The 21,751-nt window shown below is 36.8% G+C and overlaps 1 protein-coding gene across 3 annotated transcripts in view; it reads right to left on the minus strand.

Moving 5' to 3' along the window:
- Positions 1-19,019, minus strand: part of PTPN3 (protein tyrosine phosphatase non-receptor type 3) — a 291,839-nt gene extending 272,820 nt beyond the window's left edge. Inside the window, exon 1 of one of the 3 annotated variants that reach the window (XM_074208223.1) lies at positions 18,794-19,019. In XM_074208223.1, the coding sequence (XP_074064324.1) occupies positions 18,794-18,842 (49 nt within the window). In that variant the 5' untranslated portion in view covers positions 18,843-19,019. Of the gene's footprint in view, positions 1-939; positions 2,143-18,793 lie in introns of those variants that run through there. The other 2 variants (XM_074208222.1, XM_074208224.1) reach the window with 2 other exon arrangements.
- Between the last annotated feature and the right edge of the window lie 2,732 nt (positions 19,020-21,751).

A 21,751-nucleotide genomic window follows, 5' to 3' on the forward strand; every position in this document is an offset into this window, starting at 1 on the left:
TATGTCGTGCTAATGTCCATTAAATTCTAATGTTAGAAGTTCTTCCTGGCTCAACTCTTCAGGCTGATCAAATTACATGATTAACTGCAAGAGATCTAAACTTTTTTCCCCACCAACCTCTCCCTCCCCCAGATGCAAGCAATCTCTCCCTTTCCAAATCTCTCACTTTTCCTGACATCTGTCTTGATACAATTGCCCTTTTGTATTATAAATACATACATACATACATACACACATATACACACATGTATCTTTCTCCCCCATTCAATTATAAGCAACTTGAGAGCAAGGTATGTGTATTTCTGTATATTTAGCACCTAGTATAGTATATTGCATTTAGCAGATATCTAATAAATATTTGAGTATGAATGAATAGGATTTTAGACTAGTCTGTGTTTGAACTGGTTCTACTGGAGTTGGTTATTAGAGAAACTGCTAAACAGTCCTAACTATTAAAATATAATGTCAATATATAATGGGTGTCATATTGCTTACTGGGCTGGAGGGTAAGAGAGAATTTGAAACTCAAAAATTCTAAAAATGCACATAAAAATGATAAACTTTAAAAAATATTTATAATGTCTAACCCCATAAATGGTGCATTTTATAAGGAGAGCTATTTTTCCAAGTTGGGGTAGATAGGTGATACATTGGACAGAGTGCTAGGCTTGGAGTCAGGAAGACTCATCTTCCCGGGTTCAAATGCAATCTCAGACACTTGCTAGCTATGTGACTCTGGGCACATCATTTAATCACATTAGTCTCAGTTTTCTTATTTGTAAAATGAGCTAAAGAAGGAAATGGCAAAGCACTCTAGTATCTTTGCCAAGAAAATCCCAAATGGGATCATGAAGAGTCAGATACCACCAAAATGAATAAACAACAATAATAAAATTATTTCAAAAAACAGTTATTTCATTTTTAAGCCATACTACTTACCATATTCTCTAGGAAGGCAAAACGACATGACAGACTGAGAAACTGTCTCAGAAACCTGAAGATTTTGATTGGAGTCTTTCCTCTGAGACATATTGGCTGTGTGATTCCTTACACGTTGCTTAATTTAGCAAAGCCCTAGACAATTCTCTGAGACTCTCTGAGTGAACTGAAGAACCATTGCCAGCTACTTTGATGTAAGGAGTTTCTTCATCTCTGAAATCATAGGTCTGGGTGTGCCGAAAATGGGGCACAAGAAGGGATGAGCTAGAAACTATGTTTGGTGGCTTAGAACTGAGTCTGATATTGAAGACTGAAAGGGAGTATAATATAAAGCATGCTCAGTCATTTGGCATCAACACTTGCCTCCCCTGTACTCTGGAGAAGGCCCAAAGGATTTGCTCCAAGGTCATACATCCAGTCAGTGGCAACCAGGGTTGTGAAGATGAAAATGGACAGGAAGTAGAGCTGGAAGATACTGTAAGCAAACATACCCCTTTAATTCACAGGCTGGCTGACTTTTTTAAGTTTGCCAGGAGAGAAAGTAGTTGTATAATTTTCTAGTGTAGCTTCATTCATGTGTAGGTTGCCAACTGTATGATGTTTATTTAAACCACACTGCATAATTTCTGAAGATTTTTTTAATATGACCAACTTCATTATAAAGGATATTGGTTCTCAGAGGATTTACTAACTAGGGCACTATTATAGGCTTATAAGAATTTATGGTTCAGAGGAATTCTGAATGTATTTGCTGCAAACAAATGCCTATGTGTTTTTATAATCATAGTGATAGATTTGGAATTTATCTTTGGTCCTGCCCACAAAGGAACAAATGACTCAAGACTCAGGAGAGTTATGCTCAATAGCAAGGTCAGGGTCTGCCCTTGATTTTAGACTTCTTTTCTTATTGGAATATGGAAGATAGAAAGAAGTTGTCATAAATTTGAGCTAGGGGGACTGTGAGGATGTGTTTGAGATGTATGGGGTCTTCCAGGCTCATGGGTATTTAGAGATAGCAGTGGTCAGCTATGAGCTAGGGAATAAGATAGTGCCTTGCATTGGTGATCAATGAATAAGCAGGGAGGATAAGAGTATCCCTCTTCTTTTCTTTCTCCAGAAAAGAGCTGATTTTCCTGCTCTTTCACTTCTTGTTCCATTTCTTGTCTCTGGGAGGCAAGACAAGGCACTGCAGTCAAAGAGAAGTATTTTTTATTTCTTTATTTGCTTTGATTTAATTTTCTGTGTTTTTCAAAATGCACACGTAATTCTAATGGACATATTACTGGTACACTTAATAAAAACTTTATCAGAGACTAATACTGAATTTGGTTTATTATTGTGCCCACAGTTTGTAAAAGGGAAAGGGATGAGAGATACTTTGTTTAGCAGTAATGAGCTGGGGGAAAGCCATAGAAGATGACAAAGGATTGGAGTCATTTTTTTTTAGGTTTTTGCAAGGCAAATGGCGTTAAGTGGCTTGCTCAAGGCCACACAGCTAGGTGATTATTAAGTGTCTGAGGTAGGATTTGAACTCAGGTACTCCTGACTCCAGGGCTGGTGCTTTACCCACTGCACCATCTAGCTGCCCCACAGAGTCATCTTTTTTTGAGTTATCTTTTATAAGTCTTACAGATAATATTACTAGATTTGTTTTATCTACTTTCTGGAAAAAATTAAGTCATAAAGCAGTGCACTTTGAGTGAAAAAGAAAAACAAAGCAAAGCAAAGCAAAGCAAAACACAGCTTTGGATAAGAGACTTTGAGAAGCAAGCTTTTTCTTGCACATAAAAATAAAAAAAATTAACCCCTGGGAGGTGAGGGGGATGAGAAGAGAAGAAGGAAACTTCATTGTAGTACCCTACCTGGTGGGCTTAAACTACATGTATGTGGTTACCATGGTAATGTAACTATAGCAACATAGGATACTACTTTGAGCCTAAATTTTCTCAGGTTCTCCCCTGGTGGCTAGAGATTATAAAAGATGAAGAAATAATCCCAGGGAGGTTGTGACTTTCCTAAAATCAGGGAGTAAGAAAGTGGCAAATAAGACTAAATCTGCCTCCTAGCCAAGTGCTATTTCCATCATGTTGGTATAGTATTCTGGGTCTATAGGAAAACCATCATTACCCCCAAACTTTGTGTCGCCGCTACTGTGAAAAATAATGCCTTTCAAATGATTATAACAAAACTGACATGACGAGTCAAATATTGTTCTTAGTGAAGTATGATTAGTAGACAGAAAATAAAATGGATTAGAGAGGTTCTTGATAAATGTGCAGATTTCCATTAGATGAGAGTTGTTTTTTTTTTAAAGAAACCATTGGAAAGATTGACAAAGAAAGTCCATGCCTGGGACAGAAAAAGAAAGGTTCTTACTATGGGAAGATCTTATTGATAAAAACTTTTATAGTGTATTAGTTATATTGAGTTGTCCTGTTTAGTTTATGTGTATATGATGTTTACGGATGTTATTAGGTAGATAGGTATCACAACATTTGTACTGACTCATTTCTTATATTTTAACACTTGTCTACTACATTTACTTTTTTTTAGGTTTTTTTTTGCAAGGCAAATGGGGTTAAGTGACTTGCCTAGGGCCATACAGCTAGGTAATTATTAAGTGTCTGAGGCTGAATTTGAACCCAGGTGCCCTTGACTCCAGGGCTGGTGCTTTATCCACTGCGCCACCTAGCTGCCTCTACTACATTTACTTTTTAAAACTTGTTTTATGTTTTTTCTATTTTTCTCATGACTTTTCCCCCCTTAATTCTAATTCTTCTTTTACAACATGACTAATATGGAAATATGATAAACACAATTAAATTTTACAACCTATACCCAGATAGCTCATTATCATGGAAATGGGGGAGGGAAGAGAGGGTAGTGGAAAAATGTAGAACTTAAAAGCTTGCAAAAGGATGAAGGTAATTGCATGTAACTGAAAAAAAAAAGAAAGAAAATGAAATTCAAGTCATTCAGGAATAGCTTCCCTAAATGTATTTTCTATACCTGTAAGAGAGCATTTCTTCTTCCCCTCTCCATTTTGATTCCTGTTGATCTATATATTAAATGTGATAGGGCTTGCATGTAAGGGAAATTCAGAAAGAAGAATAGATGGAAGGACAAATTTGAAAATAAAAATCTAGAATCTGGAAAGTAAAATCTATAAGACCTCACATATATTTAGTAACGCAGTCATCTCCTATAATTCCCAGTCTGATCCTCAAGTCAAGAGTCTCAAAATCTGCAGGATTAGATGGGACTTTAGGAAGTATCTAATACAACCTGTATCTGAAAAATTCATCTCTAATAACATTCCTATCAAGTGGGTCACACTGCCTCCTCTTGAAAACTTCTGGTTATCAGAAATTTATGATCTACTGAAATAGTTCAATTTAGGAGTTTGGTATAGTATAGAATTCTGGGGTTTTTTAGGTGTTTTTTTTTTTTGGCAAGGCAGTGGGGGTTAAGTGACTTGCCCAAGTTCACACAGCTAGGTAATTATTAAGTGTCTAAGATCAAATTTGAACTCAGGTCCACCTGATTCCAGGGCCGGTGCTCTATACACGGTACCACCTAGCTTCCCCATTTTTTTAGTTCTCTTTTTTATATGGTATAGAATTCTAGTAGAAATGTTTGAAGACATTTACTCATGTAACCTAAGTTCCAAAGCCCATTGGTATGGGATTCTTCTAGATGATGCAGATCAATGCTGTGTTTGTGAAAGAGTGGGGCATGGGAGCAGGAGAAAGAAGAGGTCTCTTCATTTTCTTTGCCTCTTCAAGACATCATTGCCAATCCCCCTTCGGGTTGTAGAAGGGAGAAAAATACTCTAGGAAGAAACTGATGAGAGTTGGCAATCTTCACCATGTCCCTATCCCCAACTTCCTACACTAGAGACTTAAGGGGATTTCTCTTTAGCATGAGATCTGAGACTCTCTCGGTTGAGCTGACTTCCAATAGAAGAGCTCTTTTACTGTGTATCATTTGGAATATAATCTCATATGAATATTTTCTCTGATTTGTTTTGCTATTGACTTAGATAAATGAGTTTCTTTGCTATTTGCTTTATGTGTTCATTGTGGAAATGACATTTAGTGGGAAGGGGATCAAGTCTTAGTTATAAGACTTGGAGTCCACTTTTGCCTATAAGAAATAGCTATCAGGAGTTTACCTTGGACCTTAAAAGCACATATCCTAACAACCTCCGTTACACTCAAAACAAATTGTCTTTAATTATTCATAGTAAAGGGGAACTTCCAGAAGCAGCTATGTGATACAATTGAAAATTGTACTGAATTTGGAGTCAGAAAACATTGATTTGGATCCTGGCTCTGTCCTTTGAGTTGGTGATTTGGGGGCAGGTCACTTTTCCTCTCTGGGTTTCAGTTGTTTATTTGTTTTTTAAATAAATTTTATAGATACATTTTGTTTGTTCATTGCTTAGATTTTCCCCTGCCTTCTCACCTCTTCCAGAGAGCCATTCTATATATAACAAAGAATATTAAAAAAAAGAAGAGACCTTTGTTTCTTAATCTATAAAAATCTATAAAATCGATTAAATGATATGATTTCCAAGATGAATGAACACACTTAACCAGCAGTTAATTGCAATAATTTAAATATTTTATACATTCAAAAAGTCACATGCTAGTGTGGAGAGAGTAGGTAGGTCTCAAAGTCAGGAAGACCAGTGTTCAAATTTTGCTGCTGGCATTTATTCCATGTGCAGCTTAATTTGTCAGTGCTTTGGTTAAGTAAGACTCCAAAGAAAAAGTTCTCATTTGTACTACTAGAGAGTTTCATCACCTAGAGATTCCCTCTACTAATGAAATTACAGGTCTGGTTTGTATTCCTAATCCTTCTGTGTGCTTAAAGAATAAGTTTGTAGGGGTAGATAGGTGGTGAAGTGGATAGAGCACCAGCCCTGGAGTCAGGAGGAGCTGAGTTCAAATCTGATATCAGACACATTAATGATTACCTAGCTGTATGGCCTTGGGCAAGCCACTTAACCCCATTCCCTTACTTTAATAAGGTTCAGAAGGAAAATAGCTTAGGTTGATCCACATCTCACATACCATCACCAAGGCTTTGGTAGCAGAATAGAGATTCCTTTGGTGCGTTGCCCCTGGTCAAGGAAGAATTTCATTTTGAAAAGACATTTTATTTTTTGAGGAAGGTTCAGTCTTATCTGATTAGAATAGTCAGTCCTCTTTTGGATGTAGAGAACACCTTGCTGTGAGGTCATTTTTTACCCTGAATTAAACTTTTAAACAAGCAAACAAATTTTGACCTATTGTATCAGAATAGTCATATAGTAACAGTAAGGCTCACAACATACTAGCAATTATGTCTGAAGAATAAAACAATTTCTGTTTTGTTTTGCTTTTAGTTTTAATGCTATGTGATGTATTTAAGCTCTTCTTCCAATAAAACAGGGTTTTGAAAACAAACATACCCAAACCCATCTGTGCTTAACTAGTTGCTAATTTTCTGGGTAACCTTGGACAAATCATTTGACCTATCTGAGGTTCTGTAAAATGGAGGGCTTGGATTAGAATGATCCCTAAGATCCACCCTAGTTGTAACTGCATGATTAGACCAACAAAGAGCAACCAATCTAGTTGGTTTCTATTATGGGGATTATGCAAGTGGAAGTTACTGGTCCCTTTTGCCATCTAGTGGCAAATTTGGGTAACTACAATGTAACGATTTCCTAAATTGAGGGCTATTTTTATAGAATTTTCAGAGAATGCAGAAGCAACATTTTGACTTACAAACTGATTGCAAACCAGTTTGATGAAAATTTAAAAAATAGTGACTATAAAATAATTTGTACTATATATTCTCACAGAAGCCTCATTTATTTTTTACACAGTTTGATTGCCATATGATTGATTTTTAATGTCCTTAGGGTCTAAACTTAAAAATAACCTTTTCTCCTCTATCTCCCCCATCCTCGCTAATTTCATGACATCCCTTTTAGTTATGTTTGAGTTATTCCTTGTCATTTAGCACCTTATCATGATTCTTCTCTATTAAATAACAAGAATAGGAATAATTCATACTTATTTATCCGTTTCTGGTTTACAAAGAATTTTTTCTTTAGTGCAACTTCTCCTTTTCTCTAGTGCAACTATTTTATTATTCCTGGTTCATAACTGAGAAAAGGATCAGAAATATCAAATATTATTTTACCATTGTCACGCAGTTATTTAATAGATCCAGGACAGTTACTCAGGTCTTCTATTTAGGGAGCCTGGTCCTTTGCAGGTATGTATTATAGATGTGAGCATGTGTGTGTGTGTGTGTGTGTGTGTGTGTGTGTGTGTGTGCATATATCATATGTATAGATTATACATTTATTGTATATATATATACACAATATACATCTATAAGTGTATTATACACAAATATGCATTTATGAAAATCTATATATATGGAAATATACATATATATATATGTATATATATATATATATATTGCATTTTTAACTGGGTACCAGGGATCAAAATGTAATTTAGTAACTATGGAGAGTTCATGATGGAACCATTGATGAAGATCTTCTTAGAGACTTTCGAGAGTTGTTTAGAACTAAGAGGTTAAGGGACTTGCCTAGATTTTCACAGTTTATATAATCTCAGTGGCTAAATCTGTACCCAAATCTACCTGATTCTAAGTCTGGTTCTCTCCCCCACTCTATCAAGCTGCCTCTCATCATCACTCTACCAGATTAGTTGTTTTATCCCACAAGCCTCTAGTCACATCTTATTATTTGAAGAAACTGAGACTGAGATAGTTTAAATGACTTATTTGAGGAAGTGAACATAAGAAGTAGTATTTAAAGTCAGGTCCTCTATCTCCAAAGCCAGTACTCTTATTTTTTAAATGGAATGACTTATTTTTATATTTTCTTTATTTATTATGACTTAATAAACACCAACAAATGTGCTTCAATATTTCCATATATGAAGAACAGATAGTAAATGATAGCAAATTGAAGAAGTATTATGTAAATCCAAGAATTCTCATTCTAAGATAAGGGTTCTTTCCCTTCTGCACTTGCCTAGAATATTAGTCGATAGGAGAATTAAATCTCCTGCCTCACTTCAGGTTAAAAAAAAATCAAACTTATATTTCTTCAAATGATAATTTCCTTAATGTATTTCTTTAAGATTCGTGTCAGGAAGAAATGAATTAATACTAAGGTGGTAATAAGTGACAATCCAGTTAAACTGTTAGACTTTGGAGGTGGCTTTATTTTTAAAAGGAAGCTTATTAACTCAGGAAGAATGAAGCCCTAATTATTATGTCAGACAGGAAGACAAAATGAAGAAAAGGGAGATATGTGGGAGGCAGGTAAAGGAATCCCTCATGGCCCTAAAATAATGCCATTTTCCTCCCTTTACTCCATATGGCAATTATATCCTCTATCTGAGTCATTCCCTCACCAATTTTGAAGATGAGTCAGTATGTAAGTACTCAATAAATATTTATTGATTGAATGCTATTACAATGGTTCTCATGCATCACTGGCCTTAAAACTTTTCAATGAGATTTAATAGCAAAATATTTAGGTCAATAAGGACTAGAAGATGCTATCTCAGCAGGAAAGAATTCTCATAGGATATAGAATTGCAAGAGATAGTAGAGGGGCAGCTAGGTTGCTCAATGGATAGAGCACTAGCCCAGGAGTCTGAGTTCAAATCCAGTCTCAGACACTTAATAATTCCCTAACTGTGTGACCCTAGGCAAGTCACTTAAACCCATTGCCTTGCAAAAGAGAAAAACAAAAAGAAAAAGAGATAATAGAAAACATCTAACCTAGGGGTTCTTAAATTTGGGGGGTTTTATGATTCTTTTTAACAATGCCAAAGTCTGTTGACTCCTCTTCAGAATATTGTTTTTCGGGGGTGGAGCCAAGATGGCTACAGGAGAGGATCGTCTCTTGGGTACTCTCCCTCCAATATTTCCAAACATATAAACTAAGGACTCTAACTGAATTTTCGAGAGACAGAATCCACAGAGGGATCCAGTGAGGTTATTCTCCAGCCCAAGGTAACTGGAAAAGAGTGGAAAGGCTCTGCTCCATGAGGTTAGAGGGGCAGCCCACCAGAGCGAAGGAACTTCAGCCTCCTGGAGGTATCCCCAGGGTTCTGGGAGCCACGGCTCATGGCAGCAGGGGCAGTTTCCTAACCTACACCCTGGGGAGCACCGGGCACAACTTGGGGGATGGGGGGGGGGGCCTCTGCCAGAGATGGCTCATGAAGCCCAGCCCTCAGGGCACTCAGCCCACAGCGTGGTTTTGGCAGCTCAGATCTAGGAACCAGAAATAGGCAGAGCTGGTAAGCAGGAGCCCCCAGGCATGAGTGCTGAGCCTAGGGAGGGGAGTGGAGAGAGACTGCCAAGCTCTGTCCTCTGTCCCTGGAACAGGACTCTGGGGCTCTGACCACATTCAGATCCTAATTGCAGTCTAGGCCCCCCCCACAACAGCATGGCCCCCCCACCTCAGCCCCCAGAGGGGTGTGCTTATGATCATTCACAAACCAGGAGGGAAGACAGAGCCTCACACATGGAGATCCATGGGGGGGGGGTATCCCAATAATGCTCAAAAGCTCAGGAAGCACCCCAAAACCAGGCTCAGGCTGGGAAAATGAGCAAGCAGAGGAAAAAGAGGAACAACATTGAGAAATATTTTGCATATGAGCCCAAAAAGGATCAAAAGACTCAGTATGAAGATGAGGAAGCACAAGCTCCTGCATCTAAAGACTCCAAGAAAAACAGAAATTGGGCTCAGGCTATGACAGAGCTCAAAAAAGACTTTGAAAATCAAATGAGGGAGTTAGAAGACAAACTGGGAAAATAAATGAGTGAGATGCAGGAAAAACATGAAAATGAAGTCAACAGCCTAGTCAAGGAAATCCAAAAAAATGCTGAAGAAAATAGCATGCTAAAAACCAGCTTAGGTCAAATGGATAAAACAGTTCAAAAAGTTACAGAGGAGAAGAATGCTTTAAAAAGCAAAATTGGCCAGATGGAAAAAGAGATAAGAAAACTTTCTGAGGAAAAAAAATCCTTCAGACAAAGAATAGAATTCAGGGAGATTGCTGAATTTACAAGAAATCAGGACTCAATACTTCAAAACCAAAAGAATGAAAAATTAGAAGAAAATGTGAAACATCTCATTGAAAAAACAACTGATATGGAAAACAGACTTAGAAAAGATAATTTAAAAATTATTGGAATACCTGAAAGTCATGATCAGGAAAAGAGCCTTGACATCATTTTCAAAGAATTACTACAGGAAAATTGCCATGATATCCTAGAAGCAGAGGGCAAAATAGAAATGGAGAGAATCCACCGATTCCCCCCAAGAAAGAGATCCCAAAAAACCAACCCTCAGGACTATTATAGTTAAGTTCCAGAACTCCCAAGTCAAAGAGAAAATATTACAAGCAGCCAGAAGGACACAATTCAAATATTGTGGAGCTGTGGTCAGGATCTCACAGGATTTAGAAGCAACTACATTGGAAGCTCATAGGGCTTGGAATATAATATACTGGAAGGCAAAAGAGCTTAGAATGCAACCAAGAATCAACTACCCAGCAAGGCTGAATGTCCTCTTCCAGGGAAAAAGATGGACTTTCAATGAACCAGAGGAATTTCAAATGTTCCTGTTGGAATGGCCAGAGTTGAATAGAAGGTTTGATCTTCAGATACAGGACTCAGGTGAAGCATAGAGATTGGAGGAGAAGGGGAAAATATGAGGGACTTAATGATGATGGACTGTATATATTCTTGCATAGAAAAATGACACTGATAATACTCATATGAACCTTCTCAATTAATAGAGCAGGTAGAAGGAGCTTTTATAGATGAAGCACAGGAGAAAGCTGAATTTGAAGATAAAATATGGTGTAAAAATGAAGTCAATAGAAAAAAGGGAAATGTAATGGGAGAAAGAAAAAGGAGAGGGGGAATAGGCCAAGATATTTCATATAATAAGATTTTTCTTTATTACAATGAGCTATTGCAATGATATGGAAGGGGGAAGGCAAGGGGGAATGAGGGAATCTTTGCTCTCATCAGAGGTGGCTAGGAGAGGAAACAGCATATATATACTCAATGGGGAATAGGCATCTGGAGTAAGAAGGAGAAAGGGGGACAGGGGGGAAGGGGGGTGATGTGAGTGATGGACCATGGGGGGAGAATGGTCAGATATAACACATTTTCTTTTTTACTTCTTGCAAGGGGCTAGGATTGGAAAGCCTGTCCAAGACCATAGGGCCGGGTGGATGCTGGGCCTAAGGGGTGGTATAGGGGCTCGGGGCCTCTTGGCCCCAGGACCAGGGATCTGTCTGCTGTACCACTCAGCTACCCTACAGCAGAGTCAGAGTGAAAGGAGAGAGGAAAATATAGTACATGGTAGTGGAGAAATAAGAAAGGAGGGAGTTGCGATCAGCAATGGCAATGGTGGAAAAATATGGAAGTAATTTTTGCGATGGACTTATCATAAAGAATGTGATCCACCCGCGACAGAGTTGTTGGTGTTGGAACAAAGATTCAAGCACATTTATTATTATTATTATTATTATTATCATTATTATTATCATTATTATTATTATCATTATTATTATTATTATTATTATTATTTGCGGGGGTGCAGGGCAAATGGGCTGGGTGGTCTGCCTGGGGCCGCATAGCAGGGTGATCATTGGGTGTCTGAGGCCGGATTTGGACCTGAGTGCTCCTGGCTCAAGGGCCAATGCTCTGTCTGCCACCCAGCCACCACTACTATTATTACTATTTTTATTTTATTTTGGGTCTCTTTTTTTGGTTTTTGCAGGGCAGTGGGGTTGGGGTGGCTTGCATGTCACATGGCTGGGTGATTGTTGGGTGTATGGGGCTGGATGTGGGCTCAGGTGCTCCTAGCTCCAGGGCTGGTGCTCCATCCATTGCGCCACCTGACCATACCTGCAATTATTCCTATTATTTTTAATTTTAATTTTTTTTCTCTCCCCTTTACTTTATCACTCAAGTGAGTCTATATTTATGGGGGGAGGGGGTATTTCATTTACTTTTAAACAAGAATATTTCATTAATGCATAAAAAACATTTGTACAAAATGAGAATAAATATTAAATAAAAAGAGAAAAAAAACTTACCACATGCTGACTCAGAATCTATTTCCCAATAACTTTTACTCTCTAAAGCAAGTGTCAATGACTACTTATCAATCTAAAGACATCTATGGACCTCTCCAGAATGACATTTGTAAATGCACAAAATGAAATACCTGTTATTATTACAAAGGAAACCAAAATGATTTGCCCAGAATCACAGTAAGTTTCTGAGGTCTTATTTGAGCTCAGGAAGTCAAGTCTTCCAGTCTGGCTCTATCCACTGTACCACCTAGCTGCCTAGTTATGCAAAAAGAAAAAAAAATTCACTGACCACAGTCAAAAACCCCTGGTCTGGAGTCAAGTAAAGTAACTTTTTTCTATCTTATGGATGGTAGTGTCTTTCAAATACTTTAAGACAAACTATCATGTCTCTCTCTCTCATTCTTCCCATCTTCTTTTCTAGGCTAATCATGCTCAGTTCATTAAACAGACTTTTTACATGGAATGGTTATAGCACTCAAAATTTATTAAAATGTTACATTGGATTCAATTAAGATAAAAAAATAAACCTATTTACTTTGGATTATAGCTATTAGCCTAATTTAGGTTTTCTTAATTTCATTTTCCTTCAAAATAGGTTCAATAGTGAAGTATTCATTCAAAAGCACCTTTCAATGAATTCACCACTAGGTAGGTTAACTTTTACCTTAAATTACTGATTTCAGAGCTGTTAAGAACATGAAAGAATGAATGTGAAGCTTTTAAAATAGAGCTTTATTCCCAGCATATGTTTAATAAATATTTGTATTGAATTGAAGGAAAATTTTCAATGAAATCAAGTTTCAACTTCAATAGTTGGTTCCCTTTTAGAAATGAGGTTTTGTTGGAGAGATCACTGAAATCACTTAACATAGAACTAAGCAAACTCAGAGCTCTATGGGATTCTCTGTCTGCTAGAATACTCAACTTAGTTTTGCTCCATGATCAATAACACTAAAATAATGACTCGAGTCTAGACAGGGTGGGCAGGGAGAAAGTCTGCCAACCTATTTTTGCATGTATCCAGTGTTGGAGAATTTTCTTCTCTCTTTCTCAAATTGAATTATGTTCCTCAGGGAGAACTTGGAGAAGGGTAATTCCACTTTACCCCTTTCTCTTCCTTGCTATTCCAAGAATCCTTACTTTCCTTCAGTTTAGTTCTTATGTCACCTCTTCTTAAAGATGCTAAGGTTATCCCTTTCTCATTGTTGTTGCTGTTGTTCAATTGTTTCTGATTCTTTATGACTCTGGACAAAGTATGTCAATTCTATTCATGAGGTTTTTTGGTGAAGATACTGGAGTAGTTTGCCATTTACTTCTCCAATAGATTAAGGAAAACAGGATCCCACAGCCAGTAAGTATCTGAAGTCAAATGTCTTCTTGACTCCAAGTTCAGTGCTCTATCTACTGAGTTACCTACTAATGGAAACAGAGGTTAAGTAACCTTGCCAGTCAAAACTCAAAATCTCCTGTATTTGAACTCAGGTCTTCCTGACTGCTGGTCCAGCCCTCCATTCATTTGGCCATCTAGCTGCCTCTCTCCTTTCTCAGGTTACCTTGTATTTATTGATCTGTGTAAATATTGTGTTTTCCCTTTCCTTTCTTTTTATTGTGAAGATAACAAAGACCAAATTTGAAAAAAAATCCAGAATAGTGTAATTTAGGATTTCCTCAGTACAAGGGATGTAAATCCTTCAAAGGACTTTTCTCTTCCTGGAATTATCAATACCGAGTTTGGTGATATAGGATAAAGCTGGAGGCAGGATCTGAAGGAGCTTTGGAGCTAACTTGTGTTTATTACAACTCTCTTTTTTCAAGCAAAGTCAATTCAGCAAGCATTTATTTAGTGCCTATCATGTGCCTGACATTGCTATGTATTAGAGAAATTTTTTGTTATTTAGTTGTTTTTCAGTTGTTTCTGGCTCATCTTGACTTGGCAAAGATAGTAGAGTGGTTTGTCATTTTCTTCTTTAGCTCATTTCATAGATGAAACTGGGTTAAGTGAGTTGCCCAGGGTCACATAGAGAAGCTGGATTTGAATTCAGAAAGTGGAATCTTACTGACTTCAAGCCTATTCTCTAACTAAATAAAGCCCATCTAACTAAAGAAAGCCACCCCCATCCCACCCCCAAAAAGCCCTACTCTCAAGAAGTTCACAGATTAAAAGAGGAGACACGCAAACAACTACCTCACAAAAAACTTCAGACAGGATAAATTAGACAGAAGTCACTGGCATTATAGGGGATGTGGAAAAGGCTTATTTTAGCTGATTAGTTTTGTCTTTCCTCATCAGTGATATCTACTGTGAGTAACTGGGAAATTTATCTTACTACTTGTGTACATGTTCACTCAGGACATTGTTCCGGAGCTATCAAATCATTGCACCTTTAGTCTCTATTTATATACCTTTCCTAAGATCAGTATGTAGATGAAAATTATTTCAACAGCTTTTTGGATCATAGTTGGTACCTTGACATCATCTATGGCAATCTCCTCAAGTTAGTGGTGAATATCCAATACTAAGTATTCCTGTATTCTAATAGATGCTTTTTTTTTCATTTTTAACTTATGTGGTATGTCCAATTCAGGTCCTCTGAGGATCTTTAGGATAAGTCATTGTCTCTCTGTGGCCAATGCCTGCAACTCTTAGAATAACAATTCAGCCAGAGTTCTCTAGGGTAAATCATTTCTCTCTTAGAGCAAGCATGAGCCAATCAGAGTTCACATTTCTTCTAAGACAAAAGTATGCCCTGAAATGACAAATAGACCAATACTATATAAGTCAAGAGTTTTGCATTTCTTCTGTGACATACATCCCTTTAGTAGTCTTGTGAAACCTATGAACTTTCCTTCCAATAACATTTTTAATTGGGTAAAATAAAATTTGTAAAGGAAATAAATTATTGTTGGTCATTTTTCAGTCATGCCCAACCCAAGAATGAAGGGCAAACAACAGCAACAAACTACAACCAACCCTTTAAGAGCCTATTTGGGGTTTCCTTGGCAAAGATACTGGAATAATTCACCATTTCCTTCTCCAGTTCAATTTACAGATGAGGAAACTGAGGTAAATAGGGTTAAATGACTTGCCCAGGGTCACACAGCTAGTAAGTATCCAAAGCTAGATTTAAATTCAGGAAGATGATATATGAGTCTGGTATTCAATACACTAAGTCATTTACTTCCCTCAAAATCAATTATATTAAAATAATTTTCAAAATATGTTAATAATAAAAAAATTCACAAACTCAGGAATAAGAAGCTTTGCTATAGTGGAATCCACTGTTATTGCAGTTAGCTGTAATATCTAATTCAGAGACTACAAAGTTCATAGTTCTATTGATATGGTCACATTCTGAGGCAGCTAGGTGGTGCAGGGGCATGTAATCAGGAGGACCTGAGTTCAAATATGCTATCAAACACTTATGAACTCTATGACCCTGAACCTCTTTCCTTATCTATAAAATGAAGATGATAATTGTTACTATTTCTCAGGGTTGTTGTGGGAATAAAATGAGATAATTATAAAGTGCTCTGTAAACCATAAAATGCTTCCTAAATGCTAGCTTTTATTACTATTATTGCCAGGAGAATGTTTCCTACTCTCATGGTGGTATCATATCTAATATATATTTTTTTAATACCCACAGTACTTCGTAGAGTGTTTCAGGCACATTGAAGTCAATAAATGTTGATTGATTAATTCCTTCTCCAAGAGAGGGCAGTGTCTGTATCTAATATAAGGAATTATGGTTATTTTACATGTATTTCCCTTTTCTTTGACTTTCTCTCTAGGAAATCTGGAAGGTTTACCTGCCTCAGAAAACAGACAAAAGAACATTTACATTATCTTCCCTCCTAAAAATGGATTCTTCATGCATAATCTTGAAATTTTTAGATGACAGTCTACTTCTGGGTTTTAAAAAACCCTCTAGTTTGTAAATCATTAATTATTATTTTTATTCATTATTACTACTATTAATTAATATTAAGCTACAAATTCAACAAATTTCTGATACCTATAGCTTTCCTGGCCAAAACCAAATTAAACAAACATGCCAAAACAAACTAAACAAAAAAAAAGATCAACAACAAAACTCCAACAACTTCCAGTTTGGCATCTATATGATCCTTCAGTGTTTAGACACAATTCTTATTTCCAGGAATTTCCAAAAGATATCAAGGCATCACAATAATGGGATTATGGGATCCTTAATAAAGCTATCATATACGATCATCTCAGAAGTACTTCTATCTTCTCAGTATTGATGCCAACTCCTATAGAGAGACTGTATGGTGTGTGTTGTTACATAAATATTTTACAACAGGGTTTCTGGACAAAAAAAAAAACATGTACACTAGACATACCTTTAAGTTTAATTTGCATTATAAACATTTTTGCCATCATTCTTAAATCTAGACAATCAAAAAAAAAAGAATTAATCAAACTCCGGTTGATAGGATTTGCCCATTTCAGAGGTATAAAATATCACACTGAAAATTAAACAAATAGTTCTCCTGACCAGGTTTGAACTAGCTCCAACACATCCCTATTATATAGCCTGTGTTTTTAACTGATATTAAACAAAACTGGCTCTTATCAATGGACAATTCCAATCCCCCCCCCACAAGTTTAATATGTTTCATAGTTTTTCCCCTCAAGTTCTTGCCAACTGAAGACAATGAGCTCATTGAGGTAGATGGATGCTTTAGGTAGAGGGTTGGACTTGGAGTCAGGACAGACACTTAGTAGCAGTGTAACCTTGGGCAAACACCTAATCTTTCTCAGGCTCAATTTCCTCAACTGTAAAATGATAGTGAAGACATCTAATTTACAGGGTCATTGTGAGAATCAAATGAAGTGCTTTGTCAACATTAGAGCACTATGTAAGTGCTAGTTGTTATGATTATCATAATATATTATCTGCCAATTTCTCTATGAACCAGAGAAAAGTGCCTGGTGCCCTGGAAAACCTTTTGATAACCATCCAATTAATTGATCCCTTCTTGTTTACGGACTAAGGCCCCTTTAATTTCTCTTCCTAAAGTATTGAAGACTTTATGAAAGCAACTAGGTGGGATTATTCAAATATTCCATGATAGTCAGCAATCCTGGCTGGTAGCCAACTCCTCCACCTAAAGTGGAAGGGGCTGGGAGGATCACAGGGAGGGGAGCCAGGATTTCTCTAAATCCTCCAGCACGCCTTGCCTCAGGGAATACCATTCATTTTGAGGGGGGGGAGAAGGAGAAAATAGAGCTATACTGGCTGCTGGGAATGTGGAAGCTGAGGCACTCCCAGTCCTTGTTCTGCATAAGCCTTGTGCAAACTGTGAATACATCTGTTCTTTCTCAAAACATTTATCCATGCAAAAGGAAGGACCCTGAAGAATTTAAAGCATTAAAAAAAAAATATTATAAACTTAAGTGCCGAGGAGGTAAAAACTTACTAAGTGGACCAAGTACTAAAATATATTGTTAACAAAATTATTTTAGTAAATGACAAGAAAAAAAGGAAAGAGGAAAAAAAATGAGTTTTCAACTTTTCTTTCTCATCTCTTCCCAGTGATCCATACCCCCATCCCCATTCTTCCCTCAACTTTTTCTTCTAATTACTGTATCTTTAAAAAGTTTGCTTTAAATTGTAACCCCAAGGGGTGCTACAAAAGAAATCAGGTAGACATCACAAACAAGCCTGGCCTTGATTTTTATTTTTCAGAACACCCGATTCATGCACTATGAGTACATTTCTCATGAAAATACTTTGTTGAGGTTGTCAAAATAAACCAAGGAGACCTTTGAAAGGGTTGTCCTAGTTAACCCTCCCTCCCCCCATCTCCTTCCCTCCCTCCCTTCCCTCCTGACTGCTTATACTGCTTATTTAGTTTTTCTCCCTCTCTCTCTCTCTCTCTCTCTCTCTCTCTCTCTCTCTCTCTCTCTCTCTCTCTCTCTCCCCATATTTTTTCTTTTTCTCTTTTTATACAGGTCTGCTATTCATTAATTTCACATTTTACCAACACTTTCTTGGTTTCTCTCAAGCTAACTGATTGCTTCCACGAAATTAATAATAATGTTGATCTAATTTCCCAAACCACAGAAAGAAAACATCAAATATGAGCTAAAGTACAAGCTGTCCAGGAGAACACAGTTAAAATTTTTGATGTTTGATATTCTTTTTTCTACTCCATAAAACTGATTTATTTCCACTGAAGTTCAGTAATAGATAACCTTTTTCATCATAGATCATATTGCTTTCTATTCACACTTGCTCTATGTTTTTAGAGAAAGAAAAATGGGCATTTGTAGACATCTATCTTTATGAAAACCACATCTTGACCATAAATGTTCTTGCTTGCTTTTCCATCCAAAAAACTTATCTTGTTGCTCAACTTAAGAAATTAAAGGGAAAAAAAATCTCTGCTGCCATTTCCACTGTTAAACTAAGCACTCAGAGTTTGTGAATTGGAAATCCCACATTCATTACTTGTGTTGTGGAAATAGGTTCTTTAAACTATTAAAAAAACTCTTTAATCATTAAAACTTTCACAAAACCAGAAAGGCAAGACAAATGTTAACATTTTCTTCCTTGTTTGTCCATTTAGTAACTGGATCCCTTATAACCTGGACAATTAAAATCGGTAACTTTCTTTCATATTTATTTAAATAATTTTGAAAAGCATGGTTGGCAACTTACAATTTTCTGGAGGATGACTGCATGCTAGTAACAGCTCTTGTTCCACCATGGTGCCTTCAGAGGGTTGAAGAAGATTGTAATCCTTTAAAGGGTAGCTCCCCCCCCCCAAAAAAAAGATCTGAAAAGGTTAAGATCACTCTCCTAAATCTCTGAACTTGCCTCAGATACTTTGACTCCATCAGCTTCCAAATTATAATGTAATATATTTCCTCCAGGGAAACCTGTGAAACAGGTCTGTGAGTGGCATTTAATGTGTCAGAGAGTTAATTGATTCCTTCCAATGAACAGCCACCCTTTAATGACAGCATTGCCCAGGACAATTTTTAAAGGAGTAGTTACACAACACGTAATTTGTTGTTATAGAGCGAGAAGCTTAGAGGATTTCACAATGGAAGAAATATTTTTCAAGTTCATGCAAATTTCTTTCTGATGAAGTTTTCTCCTAACTAGAATGCAATCCCCTCCACTCTGAGAACAGTTAGAACTGAAATCATAACAGAGCTAACCTCTTCATTGTGTCCTGTCAATCCTTTACTCCTCAGTTAACAGGCCTACTATTGTGGCTCAGAGAGAATTAATTCTTTATAGCTATTTAGTTCTTGAAAAAGTTTCCCTTCTTCACTTCCAATGGACATTGTACTGGGACATTGACTAGGATGAAAAAAAAAAAGATTAGTTGCAAAAGGAGTTTTAGTATCCCCGCTGAAGATAACATCCCAACTCTTTCAAAGGGGAAACTATTACAGAAAGAAGTCCCCAACCACAGAGGAGTGGTTGTGCTAAACTGATGGGCCAGTCCAAGAATGATGAAGTTCCCTGTGTGGCAGAAGAGAATGGCCCACGGCCAAAACTCTAGTCAAGTTCTTGCAACAAGCTAGTGTTTGCAGCATGTGGTAACAGGAGATCAAGGGGAGTGAGGGGGAGCTAAATAGAAATGCTAATCCAAGCAAACAGGTAGAAGAGGAAACTAAGTGTAAGCAAGACAGAATACTGAGAGAAGCAAATAATGACAGATGGAGGAAGGTCAATGAGAAAAAATCAGATTCGTGTGACCAGGAACTGAAACCATAAAAAAGTACAGGGAACTCCAGTCATGATGGAAACAAACTATGCAGACCCTCAACCTCCTTTTCATTTACACTGGGGTCATGTCTAATTTTGCATCTCAATAGACCAAAAAAGGGGAAAACAGAGACTTGACACCTGTACAATCCTATTTGAAAAGATGGTTGACAATTATACCTTTCCTTTGAGAATTGAATCAAATCATCTACCTGCAATCCAAATTCTAATCTATTCAACAAAGATTTATTAAGTGCTTCCTGGGTGGTATAGTGATTATAAAAATAAAAAAAAAACTATGATCTCAAGCAGCTTGTTGACAAATGCATGTACACTAATTAGTATAATATTAATTCTGTTTAAGATAGTGGTGCAATAGGTCTCCAAAAAGATCTAAAAAGGGCACCGGATCTTCATTCCATTTCTATTTTATAGGGGAGCTTAGATTGTGCAGTGGATAGAGTGCCAGATCTGATGTCATGAAGACTCATCTTTGTGAGTTCAAATCTGTCCTCAGACACTTATTAGCTATGTGACCTTAGGCAAGTCACTTAACTGTCTCAGTTTCCTCATGAGCTGGAGAAGGAAATAGAAAACCATTCCATTATCTTTGCCAAGAAAGCCCCAAATGAGGTTGGATACAACTGAAAAGACACAACAACAAAATTATCCCATTTTCTTTGCAATTATGATTGTCAATTATGTATTTCTTTCCATATATATGTATATATATATACGTTTGCTTTTAACTTTTCTTCTCTCCTCTTCCTCATTTTACAAAGGGTTATAAATTAGAGCAATTTGTTTCTTCTCTCCTTCTCTTACTCTAACACATCATTGTTTTCTATCTTTTCTTTTTTTGTTTTTTTCTTTATAATTCTCATCAAAAGTTGAAATTTATTCTGAGTATAATTATTTCTCCCTGATTCTATCCTCCCTTTCATAACCCTCTCTTACCCTGGGCTGTCTCTTTATTGAATTAAAGGTACACCAGTTGGTTGGTTGGTTCTTGACCTTTGTTATTGAAGAAGATCAAAATGGCATCACTATGTTTGAGACAAATTACAGTGTGTCCCACTATGACTGATCAGCCCAATAGGAGCTCAGAATGCTCTACTACAGGCACACATCAAATTCTTCATGTATATGCATTTACTTGGTTTTTTCCCAATTTGAAAAATTGTGAAAGTCACAAAAAAGTGTCCTCTCTGACACCCTTCCACTAGGTTTATAAATTCTTCTCAAAATATACTCCACTCCCTTCTTCCTCATTACATTTTATTTCATATCTTATGATCATCGAACAGAACAAATTTGTCTTATTAAATGTTTCTCTGACCCTTGAAGGGCAACTGGGTGATGAAGTGAATAGAGTACCAGGCCTGGAATCAGGAAGACCTAAGTGCAATCTGGCCCCAGACAGTCTTGGAGAAGTCACTTCACCGTTTGCCTCAGTTTCCTCTTCTGTAAAATGAGTTGGAAAAGGAAATGGCAAAACTACTCTAGTATTTCTGCCAAAAAAAACTCATATGGGGTCCCAAAGAATTAAACCTGACTCAACAAAATCATATTCTAAGTTTTCCTTTTCTCTATAGTAGTAGTAGTGACTGTGTTTTGTATAAGCCTGACTGTGGATACTTGATACTTTGCTTCTGGTTACTTGTAGTATTTTTATGTCAACTTGGAATCTCTGATGTTGTCTATTACATTCCTAGGGGGTTTTATTTTGGAGTTTCTTTCAGGTGAATTCTTCCTCATTTCTCAATAGATACAGAAAGTTGTTTTTACAAAATACAATACTCATTTCTATTTCAAAAAATAAATAAATAGCACTGGAGTAAAAAGCCAATCAAATGAATAGAAGTAACAAGGATGGCAGTTACCAAAACTATTATT

This window comes from Macrotis lagotis, chromosome X (genome assembly GCF_037893015.1).
Source record: "Macrotis lagotis isolate mMagLag1 chromosome X, bilby.v1.9.chrom.fasta, whole genome shotgun sequence".
NCBI classification, from domain to species: domain Eukaryota; kingdom Metazoa; phylum Chordata; class Mammalia; order Peramelemorphia; family Peramelidae; genus Macrotis; species Macrotis lagotis.